Source organism: Sus scrofa, chromosome 6 (assembly GCF_000003025.6).
Source record: "Sus scrofa isolate TJ Tabasco breed Duroc chromosome 6, Sscrofa11.1, whole genome shotgun sequence".
In the NCBI taxonomy this organism is placed as follows: domain Eukaryota; kingdom Metazoa; phylum Chordata; class Mammalia; order Artiodactyla; family Suidae; genus Sus; species Sus scrofa.
Genome location: NC_010448.4, coordinates 62,439,927 through 62,458,973, shown reverse-complemented (window position 1 = coordinate 62,458,973; position 19,047 = coordinate 62,439,927). Strand labels below are relative to the sequence as shown.

The 19,047-nt window shown below is 46.4% G+C and overlaps 1 protein-coding gene across 2 annotated transcripts; it reads left to right on the top strand.

Moving 5' to 3' along the window:
* On the top strand, nucleotides 2,417-18,742 carry LOC100514469 (putative uncharacterized zinc finger protein 814). Of its 2 annotated transcripts, XM_003128120.6 has the most exons (3): nucleotides 2,417-2,642; nucleotides 6,610-6,736; nucleotides 14,896-18,742. In XM_003128120.6, the coding sequence occupies exons 1-3, from the start codon at nucleotides 2,613-2,615 to the stop codon at nucleotides 17,325-17,327; spliced, it is 2,589 nt and encodes an 862-aa protein (XP_003128168.5). In that variant the 5' UTR covers nucleotides 2,417-2,612; the 3' UTR covers nucleotides 17,328-18,742. The 2 variants fall into 2 exon arrangements, with proteins under 2 accessions (XP_003128168.5, XP_005664974.2); XM_005664917.3 differs by lacking the exon at nucleotides 6,610-6,736.

The following is a 19,047-nucleotide window of genomic DNA, read 5'->3' as shown; positions in this document are numbered from 1 at the left end:
CCCGTCTTTTATTTTAAAAAGGGAGATGGGTGGGGTTTTTTTTGCAAATTTCTTTGTTTAGAATTCCTTTATTCTTGCAGCTGTCCATGAAGGTCTGGAAGTCAAGTCACAATGTTCCTGTAAACCTCCAACAAGACAAACGTTATTCTCTGTTCTGCAGCTTTTTATCTCAATATGAATGGAAATCTATTTTACTCTTAAAGGTCAGACCCCTGATACTAGGCTATCCTGTGTATTTCAGGCTATAGGCGAATCCTTTTTTTATTTTTTGTCTTTTTAAGGCCACACCCACAGCAACGCCAGATCCTTAACCCACTTGAGCAAGGCCAGGGATCCAACCCCAACCTCATGGTTCCTAGTCGGATTCATTAACCACTGAGCCACGACGGGAACTCCTCCAAAGTTCTTTTTTAATTAATTCATTTTTGGCCACATCCAAAAGTTCCTGGGCCAGGGATTGAACCTTCCCCACAGCAATGACCCCAGCCACCTTAGTGACAACACAGGGTCCTTAATCTGCTGCACCACAAGGGAACTCCTATGGAACTTTTTTTTTTTTTTTGTCTTTTTGTCTTTTTGCTATTTCTTTGGGCCGCTGCCGCAGCATATGGAGGTTCCGAGGCTAGGAGTCGAATTGGAGCTGTAGCCGCCAGCCTACACCAGAGCCACAGCAACGCGGGATCCGAGTCGCGTCTGCAACCTACACTACAGCTCACGGCAACGCCGGATCCTTAACCCACTGAGCAAGGGCAGGGACCGAACCCGCAACCTCATGGTTCCTAGTTGGATTTGTTAACCACTGCGCCACAACGGGAACTCCGAGTTGTAAGTTTTATTTGGGGCAAAATAAGGAATATGGCCCAGGAGGCATCATTTCATAAAGCTCTGAAAAACCTCTCCACTGAGGTGGGTGGGACTGTTAGTATGTATGTGATTTTGCTGAAGCGGGGGAGGTACTTGCAATCAGGATCTTTTTGAGCTCTAGCCATCTTTCTGTGCATATGCAGTTAGTGAGGTGTCCTTGCTCTCAGGAGTGACTGATACGATCATCTTATGTTTTTACTCCAGCAGAGCTCAGTGCGGCTATGAACTTTCTCCTTGGAGTGTCAAAGACAAGCTAATTTAGTAGGCCAATTTACTCAACCTAACAAGCACCCCCCCACACTTTTTTTTGCTTTTTAGGGCCTCACCCATGGCATATGGAATTTCCCAGGCCAGGGTTCGAATCGGAAATACAGCTGCTGGCCTACACCACAGCCACAGCAATGCTGGATCCTTAACCCACTGAGTGAGGCCAGGGCTTGAACCTGGACATTAGTCAGTTTTGTTTCTTTTTAATTTTTAAATTTTTAATTTTTATTTTTGGCTGGATCCAGGGCATGTGGAAGTTCCCAGGGCCAGGGATCAAACCTGAGCAGCTGGTAAGACCCGCACCAGAATTGTGGCAACACAGGATCTTTAACCAGCCAGCCAGGAGGGAACTTCCAATAATATTTTTATCCTCTGGGAAGTGACTGAGCTTCACGAATTCTGAAATTATGTCTCTTTGTTGCACTTAACAAGAGACAGATCCTCTCCCTTGTTTGAAATGGGATGGTTGCATTCTAATTCTTACATCCTTACAGGTGCCACATGGAAAAATTTCTGGTGGGTTAAGGACTCCTGAGAGTTCCTGCTGTGAGTTAGTGGGTATAAGAATCTGACTGCAGCAGCCCAGGTCTGCAGAGCCATGGTTTAGATCCCCCAGCCAGGCACAGAGGATTAAAAGATCTGGTGTTGCTGCAGCTGCAGCATAGGTTGCAACTTTGGCTTAGATTCAATCCTTGGCCTGGGACTTTCCACATGCCTCCACTGTGGCAGTAAAAATTAAAAAAAAAAAAGGCGCAGGGCACAGTGGAAACGAATCCAACTAGGAACCATGAGGTTGCAGGTTCGATCCCTGCCCTCGCTCAGTGGGTTAAGGATCCGTCGTTGCTGTGAGCTGTGGTGTAGATCGGATCTGGCCTGCTGTGGCTCTATCTTAGGCCTGCAGCTGTAGCTTCGATTAGACCCCTAGCCTGGGAACCTCCACATGCCGCCGCGGGTGCGGCCCTAAAAAGACAAAAGACCAAAAAAAAAAAAAAAAAAAAAAAAAAGAGAGAGAGAGAGAGAGCGCACCCCGAGTTCTCTTGCGGCGCAGTGGATCCAGCGTTGTCACTCTGTGGTTCAGTCGCTACGTGGACGTGTTTCCGATCCCTAGCCGGGGAACTTCCGCTTGCCTTGGGTGCCGCCACAAAAAGAAATAAACGAACACCTCTTGTGGGGAACCGCCAGAGCCAGGAGAACTACATTACCCAGAAGGACCTACGCTTGGGGGAGCCAATGAAAGGTTAGGGTAAGGCATTTCCGGGCAGATTCCTCGCATAGGGGCGGGACTTCCTGCCCCATCTGCTCAAGCCGCCATTCCAACTACTCTGGGTATGTTCTGGCTCCGCTGCGGTAGCGGAACGGAGGTGTCTTGACGGAGAAGGTTCAGGAGGAGGCGCTGTCCCCGAGGCCCCGCGACCCCGCCGGGGTGCCCGCGTCCGCCTCCTCGCCCGCCGCTACTGGCCTGTGTCACCCACAAGGGTCCGATGGCAGCGGTGCTGAAGGACCCGTCTCAGGTAAACGCTCGTCCTCAGGCCCTCCCCGCCCTCCCCTACCAGACACTAAAGGCTGAGTGCGGGGCGCCTGCTCCCGTGCTTGCGGCCCAGGCCCCGGTGTCCAGAACCGCGAGGCGGTCTTGGGTGCCGCCCGGTTTCTGAAGGCGGTGTGATGGCGCGTGGGAGAGGCTGCAGGGGAAGGGGCTGGTCGGTGTAAAGGCTTGGAGGTGCGACTGGGACGGGAGGATCCGGGAAACCTGGGGTCCATCTGATGTCTGCAGGAAACAGAGTGAGGAGGAGTGGCTGTTTATTTTTCTGAGGGACTTGGAGGCCTTGAAGGTTAGTGTCAGAAGAAGGACACGTTACATGTTAGGGTTTTAAAAGTTACCAAAATGCTGCTGGGAAACGGAGCGGCCTGGAGGGTGCGTATTAGGCACAGTGAGGCACAGAGAGCTGGAGTCCTTATTCAAAGTCAGAGATCTGATAAGAGGCAGCTCTGAAGAGATTAGTCAGTTAAACCGTGGTCACCAGGTTTCAGGGGTGGATGGGATTACACGGAAGTCCTGCACCCAAGGAGCCCAGCCATGGTTGCCTTCCCCTTCCCACAGGTTCTGACGGTTGAAAAAGCACTTAGGGATCTTAAAAAAGGCAGGAGAGGGTGACCCAGTGCCTCACTGAGTATTATGGTGTCTTGAGACCCTTCCTTTGATACAGTCTTAGCTCTTGGATATGGGGGCCCTGAGGGTATCCTCAAGCTCTGAGTGCAGGACAAGGGTAAGTAGAGGTGTTCCCATTCCCGACAACCAGTATCAACCGACATAGCAGGTTGTCTCAGGAACTGATCCAGCGTACACATGCTTGGAGGTGTGGCTGAACTGGAAACATGGTACAGCAGGTGGCTTTTAATAACAAAAAGCAGGAGAGAGTTTCTGTTGGCTTAATGGGTTAAGAATCCAACTAGTGGAGTTCCCATCGTGGTGCAGTGGTTAATGAATCTGACTAGGAACCATGAGGTTGCAGGTTCCATCCCTGGCCTTGCTCAGGGGGTTAAGGATCCGGCGTTGCCATGAGCTGTGGTGTAGGTCACAGACAGGCTTGGATCCCACGTTGCTGTGGCTGTGGCATAGGCCGGTGGCTATAGCTCCAATTAGACAACTAGCCTGAACCTCTATATGCCGTGGGAGCGGCCCTAAAAAGACCAAAAAAAAAAAAAAAAAAAAAGAAGAAGACGTTCTCTTCATGTCTCAGTGGTTAAGGAACCCGGCTAGGATCCATGAGGATGTGGGTTCGATCCCTGGCCTTTCTCAGTGGGTTAAGGATCCAGCATTACCATGAGCTGTGGTATAGGTTGCAGATGTGGCTTGGATCTGGTGTTGCTGTGGCTGTGGCCTAGGCCGGTAGCTGTAGCTCCCAGTGGGACTCTAGCCTGGGAACTTCTTTGTGCCACAGATGGGCCCTATAATGCAAAAAAAGAAAAAGAAAAAGAAAGAAAGAAGAAATGGGGCCAGGAGCCCAAGAGCAGGCTACTGCTATAATCGAGAAGAGTGCTGAAGGACCAGAACTGTGGCCATGTAGGTGGGAGACAAGTTTGGATTCTAGGTATGTTTTATTTTATTTTATTTTTTTGGCCGTACCTGTGGCATGTGGAATTTCCCAGGCCAGGGATCAAATGCATACCACAGCAGTAACCTGAGCAGCAGTATTGGCAACACCAGATCCTTAACCCACTGAGCCACCAGGGAACTCCCAACTCTACATACCTCTTATTTTATTTATTTATTTTTTGTCTTTTTTTTTTTTAGGGCCGCACCCGCAGCATATGGAGGTTCCCAGGCTAGGGATCTAATCGGAGCTGTAGCTGCCGGCCCACACCACAGCCACAGCAACACTGGATCCTTAACCCCCTGATTGAGGCCAGGGATCGAACCCTCAACTTCATGGTTCCTAGTTGGATTTGTTAACCACTGAGGCATGACGGGAACTTCTCCCTTCTTCTTTTAATAGAAGGGCCAAGGGAGTTCCCTGGTGGTCTAGTGGTTAAGACAGAGCACTTTCATCTCTGTGGCTGGGGTTCAGTCCCTGGTCTGGGAGCAGAGATCCTAAATCAAGCTGATACATGCCATGGCCAAAAATAGATAAATACATTTCATGTTTCTTTAAAAAGAAGAAGATGCAAGTGGATAGTGGATGTTGCAATTGAGGGATTCTCTGAACTGCAGAGAGAATACAGAGGTAGAGATTAGGAATGACTCTGGTGGTTTGGGTTCTAGCAGGTGAAGGGATGTATCCTTCATCAAATGGGAGGTAGCAGCTGTTGGTAGGTTTCTTTCCTGAGGAATCTCAGAAGTCTTGTTTTGGCCTGGTTTTGGGTCTGAAATGTTTCAGAGTACAGTGAGTGGAGGCGTCAGATGGACAGCTGGACACATCTGTTGAAGGGCTAAGGATGGAGACTTTCAAAAGTAGTGGCTCTTGTAAGGACCAGTGAATCTGTGGATGACATTTCTAAAATGGAGTGCAGGTTCTAGTTGTAATGCTGTTAGCAGGTCAGAAAGACTAGGGTGCGTGTTGAATAGTGGCTCGCTTCCTTTACACCTGGTTGACATTCCTGAGTATAACGAGCACAGGTGAGGGGAGGGGCAGCCTGGAATGGTCTGGCAGGTGGCCAAGGTATCCACGAGATGAGGGGGTGCAAGGTGTGGCTTGGGAGACAGAGAAGTAATTCAGCCAAGTTCATACTGGGACCAGGGCTCCTGCTAATTCACTGCAGTCCAGGTTCACCAGAGTTGCGCAGTGAGCCTGGATAAGATCTGGGTGTTTTGGTCTTGCTGGTGGGTAAGGACTGGGGTGAATGCCATTTGTGAGAGTCCTTGTGCCTGGCAGGGAGACTGTAAGGGCTGGGGTTTTAAGGAAGGTTGAGTAGAGAACGCGGGGTTGTGACTGTTGAGGGGCAGATGTTACGTCACAAATGTAGAAGAGAGTCATGAGTGTCTGTAATCCACATGTGGTTCTGAGTGGCTAATATTGAAGCAAGGGTCAGAAGCAGGTGGGGAGGCCTTCAAAGCAGCACTCGGGCCTCTCCCTGGCCCTGGGATTCATCAGAGGTCTGGAGTGGTCCTGGATTGCGTTTGAGTGTCAGTCCCTCTCTGGAAGCTCTGTGCCAAGGGTCTGCGTGATTCTGGGGAGATGCCTTGTTGTAGAGCAGGGGGGCGGCAGACGTGTGGGAGTGTCACCTTGGGGAATGATGACCTTAGAGAGTCTCCAGAACGAAGTGCATGAACGTGGGTCATGTGAGCTGACGGCCCCAAGGCCCTGCTCTTGGGGCCTTAGTGGTGAAGCATGAGCCCAGGTTGGACTGTGTCTTGTAGGTACAATGTGGGAGACCCCAGGGGCATCACTTGACAGGAGGAATGGGCTCGGCTAACCAGGCCCAGAGCTCGCATGGCATCTCCATGTCCCCCTGTCGGTTACTGCTGAGGTTGAACGTGGTGATTAGTGGGACCCGGAGGGGGAGTGGGCATCAGTGGCACCAGGGACTGGCATCTGCTCTGAGGTGGGGAGCTTGGAAGGAGGATGAGAGTGGGGTAGATGTGATGGACTGTATCTTCATTTTTTTCTTTTTCTTTGCTTTCTTCTTCCTTTCTTTTCCTTTTTTTTTTTTTTTTTTTTTGGTCTTTTTACGGCCATACCCACAGCATATGGAGGTTCCCAGCCTAAGGGTTGAATCAGAGCTACAGCTGCTGGCCTACGACACAGCCACAGCAACACCAGATCTGAGCCGCATCTGCGACCCAGACCACAGCTCACAGCAACGCCCGGGTGAGGCCGGGGATCGAACCTTTGTCCTCATGGATACTAGTCAGATTCATTTCTGCTGAGCCACAGTAGGAACTCTTGTTTTCGTGTTCTTTTTCTGTTTCTGTTTCTTTTTCTTTGGACTGGGTTTTCAGAGAGAGAAAATTCATCGTTTCATCTGTCCCCATGTTGACAGGACAGTGTGACCTTTGAAGATGTTGCCCTTTACTTCTCCCGGGATGAATGGAGGCTCCTTGATGAGGCTCAGAGACGCCTGTACCACGATGTGATGCTGCAAAACTTTTCACTTATATCCTCCCTGGGTAAGATGCTCATAGCCTTCCCAGTGCCCTGCACTAAGCTCTGTGTCCGGCCTCATCCCCTTTTCCCAGGCACACTCTGTCCCTATCGTGTGTGGAGCTCCAGCATTGCTTGTTTCCTCACCTTTCTGGGAGTTGCTGTGGTCAGTAGGGGGCTGGTTGTTTATACTCCCCCCGCCTTTTTTTTTTTCCTTTTTATGGCCACCCCCACAGCATATGGAAGTTCCCGGGCCAGGGATAGAACCAGAGCCTTTGCAGCAACCCCAGCCTCTGCAGATGGAGTCTTAACCCATTATACCACAGAAGGGACTCATACTCTCTTCTCTCCCCTGCAACCGCAGTATCTGTAGTACTGAACCCTCAGAGGGAAGAATTTGCAGCCCGGAACCTTGAAGTGACTTTAGTGGATGACATCAGTCTTACAGTTGAATGTTTGTACCTTTTGAGCAACAGGCTCCCATTTCTCCCACCCTCCCCATCCTCTGCCATTCTGCTCTATTTCTGTGAGTTCAGCATTTTCTGTCCGTTAGTTTTAAATTCAATATACTCTTAGTATCACACAGTATTTAGCCTAGTGCCCTCTAGGTTTATCTGTGTTGTTGCCTATGACAAGATTTGCTTTTTTTTTTTTTTAAGGGTCACACCTGCGGCATGTGGAAGTTCCCAGGCTAAGGGTCAAATTTGGAGCTGTAGATGGTGGATTACACCACAGCCACAGCAACACAGTATCCGAGCTGCATCTGCAACCTACAGCACAGCTCATGGCAATGCCAGATCATTAATCCACTGAGCAAGGCCAGGGATTGAACCTGTGTCCTCATGGATACTGGTTGGGTTCATTACCACTGAGCCACAATGGGAACTCCAAGATTTCCTATGTTTGTTTGATTTGTTCTTGGTTTTTTTTTTGGGTTTTTTTTGTCTTCTTGCTATTTCTTGGGCCACTCCCGCGGCATATGGAGGTTCCCAGGCTAGGAGTCCAATTGGAGCTGTAGCCATCGGCCTACGCCAGAGCCGCAGCAACACCAGATCCGAGCCGCGTCTGTGACCCACACCACAGCTCAAGACAACTCGGGATCCTTAACCCACTGAGCAAGGCCAGGGATCGAACCTGTGTCCTCACGGATGCTAGTCGGATTTGCTAGCCGAAGCCACATTGGGAACTCCTTTCCTTTGTTTTTAAGACTGAATAATATTCCAGGTGTGCATGTGTGTGTGTATGCCATTTTTATTTTATCTGTTCATCTGTAGATGGGTGCTTATATTGTTTCCACATCTGATATATTGTCTTTGATGCTGCAGCAAACATAAGACCAAAAGTTGTCTCTCTCCCATATCTCATTTCTTTTGGCTCTATACCAAGAAGCGGGGATGCTTGATTATATGATAGTTCTATTTTGAATTCTTTGAAGAACATCCTATGCCACAGCTGTGGCAGTGCCCGATTCCTTAACCCACTGTGCCACAGCAGGAATTTCCTAATATTTATTGAAGAGACTATCCTTTTTCCATTGTTTTTTTTTTTGTTTGTTTTTTTTTGGTCTTTTCTAGGGCCGCTCCTACGGCATGTGGAGGTTCCCAGGCTAGGGGTCTAATCGGAGCTGTAGCCACCGGCATATGCCAGAGCCACAGCAACTCGGGATCTGAGCCGCGTCTGCAGCCTACACCACAGCTCATGGCAATGCCAGATCCTTAACCCACTGAGAAAGGCCAGGGATTGAACCTGCAACCTCATGGTTCCTAGTCAGATTTGTTAACCACTGCACCACAGGGGAACGCCTCCATTGTTTTTTTGTTGTCATTGTCAAAGATCAGTTGACCATAGGTACCTGAGATTTCTTCTGTGTTCTTCATTCTATTCCATTCCTCCGTGTGTCTGTTTTTTTTTTGTTTGTTTGTTTTTGTTTGTTTGTTTGTTTGTTGTCTTTTGTCTTTTGTTGTTGTTGTTGTTGCTATTTCTTGGGCCGTTCTCGCGGCATATGGAGGTTCCCAGGCTAGAGGTTGAATCAGAGCTGTAGCCACTGGCCTACGCCAGAGCCACAGCAACGTGGGATCCGAGCCGCGTCTGCAACCTACACCACAGCTCACAGCAACACTGGATCGTTAACCCACTGAGCAAGGGCAGGGACCGAACCCGCAACCTCATGGTTCCTAGTCGGATTCGTTAACCACTGCGCCACAATGGGAACTCCCGTGTGTCTGTTTTTATGACAGTACCACAAGGTTTTGATTACTATAGCTTGGTAATGTAGTTTGAAATCAGGACGTGATACCCTCAGCTTTAATCTTCTTGCTCTAGCCTCTTTGAGGCAATTTGTGGTTCCATGTGAACTCTAGGATTCATTTCTTTTTTTTTTTTGGTCTTTTTAGGGCCGCCCCCACGGCATACGGAGGTTCCCAGGCTAGGGCTCGAATTGGAGCTGTAGCCTCTGGTCCACACCACAGCCACAGCAACACCAGATCCAAGCTGCTTCTGCGACCTGCACCACAACTCACAGCAAAGCTGGATTCTTAACCCACTGAGCGAAGTCAGGGATTGAACCTGTGTCCTCACGGATACTAGTCAGATTCATTTCTGCTGAGTCACGACAGGAACTCCAGGATTCATTTTTTATTTTATTGAAAAATTCTTTTGGAATTTTGGTAAGAATTGCATTGAACTGTTCATTGCATTGAATAATACAGACATTTTAACATCACCAATTCTTCCATTACAAGAACATTGCATATCTTTTCATTTATTGGTATAAATTTCTTTGATCAGTCTCTTATAGTTTTCAGAGTTCAAATTGTTTGTGTTTTTAAAAATTTTTTTTTTTGGTCTTTTCTAGGGCTGCACCTGTGGCATATGGAGGTTCCCAGGCTAGGGGTCCAATTGGAGCTGTAGCTGCTGGCCTACACCAGAGCCACAGCAATGTGGGATCCGAGCTGTGTCTGCGACTTACACCACAGCTCATGGCAATGCCAGATCCTTAACCCACTGATCGAGACCAGGGATGGAACCAATAACCTCATGGTTCCTAGTCAGATTCGTTAACCACTGAGCCACGGCAGGAGCTCCCAAATCTTCTACTTACAGTTTTGGGAGTGCAGATCTTTCATTTTTTGTTCATGTGTTGGAGTTCCTTGCTGGTTCATTGGGTTAAGGATTTGACATTATCATTGCAGTCACACAGGAAAAAACAAAATTATTCATGTTTTTTGTTTTGTTTTTTGTCTTTTTAGGGTTGCACCTGGGCATACGGAAGTTCCCAGGCTAGGGATCAAATCAGAGCTGTAGCTGCCAAACTATACCACAGCCACAGCAATGCCAGATCCAAGCCACATCTGCAACTACAGCACAGCTCATAGCAACACCCAGATCCTTAACACACTGATTGAGGCCAGGGATCGAGCTCTAATCCTCATGGATACTAGTTGCATTTGTTTATGTTGCACCACAATGTGAACTCCGTAAAGTATACTCAGTTTTAAGTGCTTGGTTTTTTGTTTTGTTTAGATGATCATATGATTTTTGCCATTTGTTCTTTTAATGTTGTGTATCATGTTTATTGATTTGCATATGAGGAATTATCTTTGCATCCAAGGAAAAAAGTCACACTTGATCATAGTGTAAGATTGTTGAATGAGCAGTTGAGTATTTTGTGGAGGATTTTTCCTTTTATGTTCATCAAGGAAGTTGACATCAGATTTTCCTTTCTCGTAGTTTGTATATCTTGCATTGGTGTCAGAGTAATGGTCACCTTGGAAATTGAGTTCGGAAATGTTTTTTCTTCTTCAGTGTTTCGGGAGAGTGGATGTTTTTTTTTGTTTTGTTTTGTTTTGTTTTGTTTTTTTGTTTTTTTTTTTTTGTCTTTTTTGCTATTTCTTTGGGCCGCTCCCACGGCATATGGAGGTTCCCAGGCTAGGGGTCGAATCGGAGCTGCAGCCCCTGGCCTACGCCAGAGCCACAGCAACGCAGGATCCGAGCCGTGTCTGCAACCTACACCACAGCTTACGGCAACGCCGGATCGTTAACCCACTGAGCAAGGGCAGGGACCGAACCCGCAACCTCATGGTTCCTAGTCGGATTCGTTAACCACTGTGCCACGACGGGAACTCCAGGACCAGATTCTTAACCTGCCATGCTACAGGGGAACTTCCTCCTCCTCCATTTCTGATTTCATTTATTTGAGTCTCTTCTCTTTTGTAATTTAGTCTGTCTAGCTAAATGTTTGTCAGTTTTGGTTCTTTTCAAAACCCAGCTCTTATCTTTGTTGATCTTTCTGTTAGTTTTCTTTTCTTTTTCTTTCTTTTTTTTTTTTTTCATCATATCTGGGGCATATGGAAGTTCCTGGGCCAGGGATTCAGTCTGAGCAGGAGCTGCATTCACAACTGAGGCAATGCCAGATCCTTGACCCACTGTGCTGGAAATTGAACCAGCACCTCCACAGAGACAAGGCAGATCATGACCCACTGTGTCACAGAGGGAATTCCTCTATTGATTTTCTAGTCTGTATCTTACTTACTTTCTGATCTTTGTTATTTCCTTTTTTTTTTTTTTTTTTTTTTTTTGGTCATTTTTTTGTCTTTTTAGGATCGTACACCTGGCATATGGAAGTTACCAAGTTAGGGGTTGAATCGGGGCTGTAGCTGCTAGCCTACAACACAGTCACAGCAGTGTGGGATCCAAGCCATGTCATTGACCTACACTGCAGGTCACCGTAATGCCAGATCTAGGCCAGGTATTGAAGCCAGGTCCTCATGATTACTAGTTGAGTTTGTTACTGCTGAGCCAGACAGGAACTCCTGTTATTTCCTTTATTCTAACATCAGGCTTAGTTGTTATTTATTCTAGTTCCTGTTGGTATAAAGCCAGGTTGTTTAGAGTTCCCGCTATGGCACGATTGGTCAAGCATCTGACTGTAGGAGTTGCTGTTGTGGCTCAGCAGCTTAAGGGACATACCTGTGGCATATGGTAGCACCTGGGCTAGGGGTCTAATCAAAGCTGTAGTTGCCAGCCTACGCCACAGCCACAGCAGCATGTGGATCTGAGCTGTAGCTGCAAACTATGCCTTAGTTTGCAGCAATGCCAGATCCTTATCCCACTGAGTGAGGCCAGGGATCATCTTGGCACTGCAGAGACACTGCCAATCCCATTGCACAACAGTGGGAACATGCCGCCAAGATGCCACTGATTCCATTGCCCAGCAGTGGGAACTCCAGATGCTGTCTTAATATTTACTCTCCCTATACGCATCTATACTTAAAATTGTTATATCCTTTTTTTTTTTTTTTTTTTTTGTCTTTTTATCATTTTCTTGGGCCGCTTCTGCGGCATATGGAGATTCCCAGGCTAGGGGTCAAATCAAAGCTGTAGCCACTGGCCTATGCCAGAGCCACAGCAATGTGGGATCCGAGCCGCAACTGCGACCTACACCACAGCTCACGGCAATGCGGGATTCTTAACCCACTGAGCAAGGCCAGGGATCAAACCCACAACCTCACGGTTCCTAGTCGGATTCATTAACTACTAAGCCACGACGGGAACTCCAATTGTTAATATCCTTTTGATAAGTCAACTTGTTTATCATTTTATAATGACTTTCTTTATGTCTTGTGACTGGCTTATGCTTTTTTGTCCCCTTTTGTCCATGCCTGCAGCATGCTGAATTTGTAGCCAGGGATCAAACCCAAGCCACAGCAGTGCCAATGCCAGATCTTTAACTTGCTCCGCCCCCGGGAGCTCCTCTTGTGAAAGGTTTTGATTTAAAATCTAGTTTGTCTGTCATAAGTATAGGCTATTTAGGTTCCCTGGTGGTTCAGCAGGTTAAGATCTGACGGTGTCACTGCTGTGGCTCTGGTTACTGCTCTGAACTGTATAGGTTCACTTGTTGGCCCAGGAAGTTCTGGTTAGGCAGGTCAAATGCTGATAAACTCCCTCAACTTTATTTATGTAGAAAAGTCTTTATTTCACCTTCCTTTCTAAAGGGGCACTTTGCTGGATAAAACATTCTTAGTTGGCAGTTTTTTCCCTTCAGTATTTTATTTTTTATTTTTTGTTACACTCACAACATGCGGAAGTTCCTGGGCCAGGGGTTGAACCCGTGCCACAGCAGTAACCCAAGCCACAGCAGTGACAAAGCTGGATCCTTAACCTGCTGAGCCTCTAGGGATGCCCTCCCACCCCCCTTTAGTATTTTGAATTTAATATCCTACTCTCTCTCCTGACCTGCATGGTTTTGCTGAGAAGTCTACTTATGTCTTTATGGGGAGTCCCATGTATGTGATGAGTTTCTTTTCTGTTGCTATATACAAAATTCTATTTTCCTTTGACATTTCAGACTTTTATTATAATGTGTCTCAGTCAAGATCCCTTTGGGTTCAATCTGTATGGGGACCTGCGGTTATTAGGTACCTGGATATCTACACCTCTTTTGATTTCCCTGTTTTGACCATTACCTCTTTATTTTATTTTAATTATTATTATTATTATTTTTGCTTTTTTTTTAGGGCTGCACCCATGGCCCATGGAGATTCTTAGGCTAGGGGTCCAGTCAGAGCTACAGCTGCTGGCCTATGCCACAGCCACAGCAACCCAGGATCCAAGCCGTGTCTGTGACCTGCACCACAGTTCACAGCAATCCCGGATCCTAACCTTCTGAGCGAGGCCAGGGATCGAACCCACGACCTCATGGTTCCTAGACAGATTGGTTTCTGCTGCGCCACAATAGGAACTCTGACCTTTACCTATTTAAATAGGCTTTTTGTTACTTTCTCCCTCATTTCTCCTTCTGGCACTCCCACAATGGGATATTATTCCCCTTGATGGTATCCCATAGTTCTACATAGGCATTTTTCTCCTCTGGCTGGATGATTTGAAATCATCTGATTCAGGATCACAGATTTTCCTCCTCCTTGATCAAGTTGGCAGTTGGCATTCCCTATTGCATTTTTCATTTAATTCATTGTGTTCTTTAGCTCAGGATTTGTTTAGTTCCTTTTTTTCCCTTTCCCCGTCTCAGAACATCTTGATTTGTGTATTATCTTCTTGGTTTCATCAAATTGTCTATATCCTCTTGGAATTGGCTGAGCTTCCTTAAAATAATTATTTTGAATTCTTTGTCCTGTAGCGTGCAGATCTGCATTTCTCTGGGTTCACTTGCTTGAAACTTATACTCCTTTGGAAATGTCATGTTTCCTTGATTTTTTAAGTTTCATAAAGCTGTTTTTTTAATCTTTTTGCATTTGGTGGATCATGCGCTCCTTCCAGACTTCATGGGGTGGTTTTGATTGTGAAAGACCCACCTTGGGTTGGTTGCTATTTGATTTGGTATGTGGAGTGTGGTGGTTTGGGCTCTGGAGAGGCACTAGTCATGTAATCACAATGCAGCTCTGTCAGCTTAGGTCAGGAGGCACCAAAGATGCTAAGGTTTCTCAATGGCCAAGGCTGGAAGGTGAAGTCACAGGTGCATGGCCTTGATGAAGCTCAGGAGGGTTTGATGTTAGGATTATGCTCAGATCATATCAGGAATGTTTCTAACCAGCATTTTTGGGTCGTTTCCAGAGCCATAGCCCACTTCTGTTTTTTCTTCCCAGTGGTTTTTTTGTTTTTTACTTTTTCTTTTTCTCCTCTTTCAAAGCCTCCGATTTCCTTCCCAATTCTTGATGCTTTGCTGACTAGTCTGTTTTACAACCTTGTGACATCTCTGACTTCCAGCCTAGGAATAGGCCCCCATCTTTCTGGACTTCATATCTTGGCCATTTCTCTCATACCTCCTCCTCTCTGGTTCTGCAGCACTAGTTCACAGGTGTCCATATATGGGCATCAAACAGCAACTGCTCTATTGCAATTGGTTTTTCCTGGGTTTGGACATAAGCTTCTACACGGCCTCATATCATCAGCAGAACGGGTTCTGCAGGAATCCTTTGGCATGTGAACAAGTTCTAGAATATGCCTCTCTTCTCTGTTGTGCACCCTACTCTTGTGTCCTTTCCATGGTGAAGGACACCATAGAGACCCAGAAATGCCCAGTAGGCACTTTTGCAATGGAATTATAACTCTCTTTTCTGGAAAAGCCTCCCATAGACTTATTCCTAGATGTGACGTGTGACATTTACGATGATGTTGCCCCCTCCCTGTGAACTCAACACATCCTTCACCAGCATTTATTTGCATTCAGGTTGCTGCTGTGGAGCAGAGGATGCAGAGTCACCATTTCAACCAAGCATGTTTAGAGACGTGTCCCAGGCCAGGACTCTCAAGGCAGCTTCACTTTCCCAGAAGAACCACCCCTGTGAAAAGTGTAGTCTGGCCTTGAGAGGTATTTTTCGCTTGGCTGAGCATGAAGAAACACAACACAACCACAAAGAGTTCCAGTATAGAGTCTGTGTGAAATTATTTCATTTCAGTGCAAACCTTCAAAAACACCAGGAGCAGCACATGGAAGAGAAGTCCTTCAGAAATAACATAGACAGGGCCTTGTTTGTAAAGAGCTACCAACTCCACGTTTCTGGGAAGCCTTTTACCTGTGAGGAAGTTGGGAAGGACTTTCTGGCCACCTCAGGACATCTCCACCACCAGGCCATTCACACCAAGGAGAAGCCAAACAAGACCACCCAGTGTGAGGCAACTTTACAAAGCAGAAAAAGTCATCACACCCAGGGAGAATGCAAGAAAGCCTTTGACCCCAAACATGCGCTTGTTCAGGACCAAGGTGTCCACACTGGAATACAATGTTTTGTGTGCCATGAATGTGGGGACACATTCAGATACAAATCTTCATTGGTTCTACACCAGAGAGTGCACACTGGAGAAAGGTTTCATGGGTATGGTGAAGGTAGCAAGTCTTTCAGCCAGATTTCAATGCTCAGTCGGCATCACAAAGTTCTTCCTGGGGCAAAGCAGTACAAGTGCAGCAAGTGTGGGAAATTCTTTAACCAAAAATTTGTCCTCTTTTATCTCTGGAGAAGTCACACTGGAGAAAACTGTTACCTTTGCAGGGAATGTGCACACTCTTTTAGCCCTAGATCCTTCCTAATTCGACAACGGGTAGTTCATGATAGAGAGAAGCGTTATGAGTGTATGCATTGTGGGATATCTTTTAGACGAAAATTTTACCTCATTGTACACTGGAGAGTTCACACAGGAGAAAGGACTTACGATTGCAACAAATGTGGTAAATCTTTTACCAATAGCTTGGTGCTCATCCTACACCAGAGAGTACATAAAGGGGAAAGGCCTTTTGCATGTAGTGAATGTGGGAAATCTTTTCTCAATAGCTCAATACTCATTCTCCACCAGAGAGTTCACACAGGAAAAAGGCCTTACGAGTGCAGTGTGTGTTGGAAATGCTTTAGCTGTCAGTCTTATCTCTCTAAACACTGGAAAGTTCATGGTGGAAAAAGGTCTTACGAGTGTGGTGAATGTGGGAAGTCTTTTACCTCTTTCTCTGGCTTCCGTTATCATCAGAGAGTTCACAGTGGATCAAAACCTTATGAATGTAATGAATGTGGGAAATCCTTTATCCAGAAATGTAAACTTCTTTTACACCAGAGGGTTCACACAGGAGAAAGACCTTATAAGTGCACTGTTTGTTGGAAAGCCTTCATCCATCAATCTCACCTCTCTGAACACTGGAAAGTTCATGGTCCAAAAAGGTCTTATGAGTGTGGTGAATGTGGGAAGTCTTTTACCTCTTGCTCTGGCTTCCGTTATCATCAGAGAGTTCACAGTGGATCAAAGCCTTATGAATGTAACGAATGTGGGAAATCCTTTATCCAGAAGTGTAAACTTCTTTTACACCAGAGGGTTCACACAGGAGAAAGGCCTTACAAGTGCAGCGTGTGTTGGAAATCCTTCATCCATCAATCTCACCTCTCTGAACACTGGAAGGTTCATGGTAGAGCTAAGCCTTATACATGCAGTGAATGTGGGAAGTCTTTTTTATCTCGACCCGGATTCCTTTATCACCAGGGTGTTCACACTGGGTCAAGACCTTTTGAGTGTAATGAATGTGGGAAATCTTTTGTGAAGCGCTATGTACTTGTTCAGCATCAAAGAGTTCACACAGGATCCAAGCCTCATCAGTGTAAGGAATGTGGCAAGTCTTTTACCCAGAGATCAGCACTCATTCGACATGGAAGAGTTCACACAAGAGAAAGGCCTTATAAATGTAATGAATGTGGGAAATCCTTTATGGAGAGATGTCACCTTCTTGTACATGAGAGAGTTCACACAGGAGAAAGACCTTATAAATGTAATGAATGTGGGAAATCTTTTCACAGTCGGAAGAACTTTCGTTATCATCGAGGAAGTCACACTGGAGAAAGGCATTATGAGTGCAGTGAATGTGGAAAATCTTTTAGATCCAATTCTTATTTCATTGACCACTGCAGAGCTCACACTGGAGAAAAACCGTATAAATGCAGTGAATGTGGGAAGTCCTTTTTGTCTCGGGCTGGCTTTCATTATCATCAGAGGGTTCATGCAGGATTGAGGCCATATGAGTGTAGCGAGTGTGGGAAATCTTTTATCTCCAGTTCCACACTTCGTTCTCATCAGAGAGTTCACAAGAAAAGCTTTACTTGTGCTGGGAATTTGGGAAATTCCTGAAAAAAAAAATTCACCTCATTATACAAGGTAGAGTTTACACTGGAGAAAGGCCTTAGATGTGCAAGGCAATGTGCAATATTCGTGTTGAGGGTAGCAACACTGGAATAAACTGAAGAGCCATCCCTCGGAGTCCAGTCTCTATCTGCATTTATCCACAGAGAGGAGATTCCTTTTATGTTTCAGTTATGCTGAGAACTTGTGTGACTGTTGCGCTTTCTAACCTGTCCAGGGCTATTCCCAGATTTATGTCACTGCCATCTGTGCTGTTAAGGCCATTTCCCCTCTACCACCTGGCAGGTCCACATAGTGTGCATCAGTCACCACCTCACTTCATGCAGGGAAATTGACTTCTTCTGTGTGTTAGAACAAACTAGGAATAGCCCCCCCCCCCCCCCCAGGGCTGGTGTTCCTTTCTCTCTGACTCCTTGTAAAAGAGCCGGAAGGAGTGTTGACCCAGAGAATATCACACGAGTTTGGCTGAGAACATGCAGAGGACCACTTTTTGCAGGGATATGTTCTCATCTGATGAATTTTTCCAGCCTCCAATTTAGCAACACAAACTGTTGGACTTGTTTGTAACCACACACATTTCTTTGGTTTGTATAATACGAATGTCTTACTGTTTAAGGCCTCTTGTTTTGGGTGTTCAATTTACTGTGTGAGGTTTTTTATAAGAAGAGTTGGGCTCTACAGGCCTGAAGGGTGAACAGTTTTTGTGGAGGGGGCAGTCTGAATTCTTCTGTGCCTCAGGGAGAATAGTCTGATGGCAAAAAATGACTTGCCAGTTGGTGCCAAATTTGTGTTGTTACCAGTGAGCTCCTAGGGATAAGGCGAGCTCCTGTTCCTTGCCCCTTAGAGGAGCTGAAGGTCTGAGGTGCCCATTCCCTGTGAATTGAGTGCACCTGTGATGACACCGAGGCCAGCCACCTCTCACTCCTGACTCTTGAGGTCTGAGCTGATGCTGTGGGGCCACCTTCAGAAAGGCCCATGCTGCCAGGCACTGAGGTCTAGTTTGGATTTCCCACCAGGAAATCTCTAAGTGACTTGCTGGAGCTCCCAGAGGCTCAGTTCCTGATTGAGACATGCAGATGATAATGGCGTTTACCTTGGTTTTTTTTTTTTTTTTTTTTTTTTTTTTTTTTTTTTTTTTTTTTGAGGATCATTAGAAAAAGAGACCAATGAGATCCTGCTGTGGCGCCATGGGATTGGCAGCATCTCTGGAGCGCTGGGACACAGGTTCAGTCCTCAGCCCAGCAGCACAGTGGGTTAGGGATCTGGCATTGCCATAACTGGTGTAGGTTGCAACTGGCTCGGACCTCATTCCTGACTGGGGAAGTCCATATGCTGCAAGGCGGCTGTAAAAGAAAAAAGAAAAAAAAAAAAAAAAAGAAAGAGAAAGAGATCAACAAAAAAGGCAGACCACTTGAGATTGGTAGTTAGCAGTTTCAATCGGCCAGGAACTTTGGAAGTTTGTCTTGAGTGGCTGAGAGGTGTATTGTTTTCCCTGTCTACCCACCAAATCTTATAAGTTTGTGGAGGAGCCCTAACTGAGTTCAGTCAGGTTTATGTCCAGGTAATCTCAACATCACATTTCTGTCTCAGGCCTGTATCCTGGGAGCCACTTCAGGGAGTGGGGAACACCAGCAAATGCACGTTCCGAGGATGAGTCAGGGTGAGGTCCAGTTTGGTCAGCGGGCAGTCAAATCCATTCAATGACTTC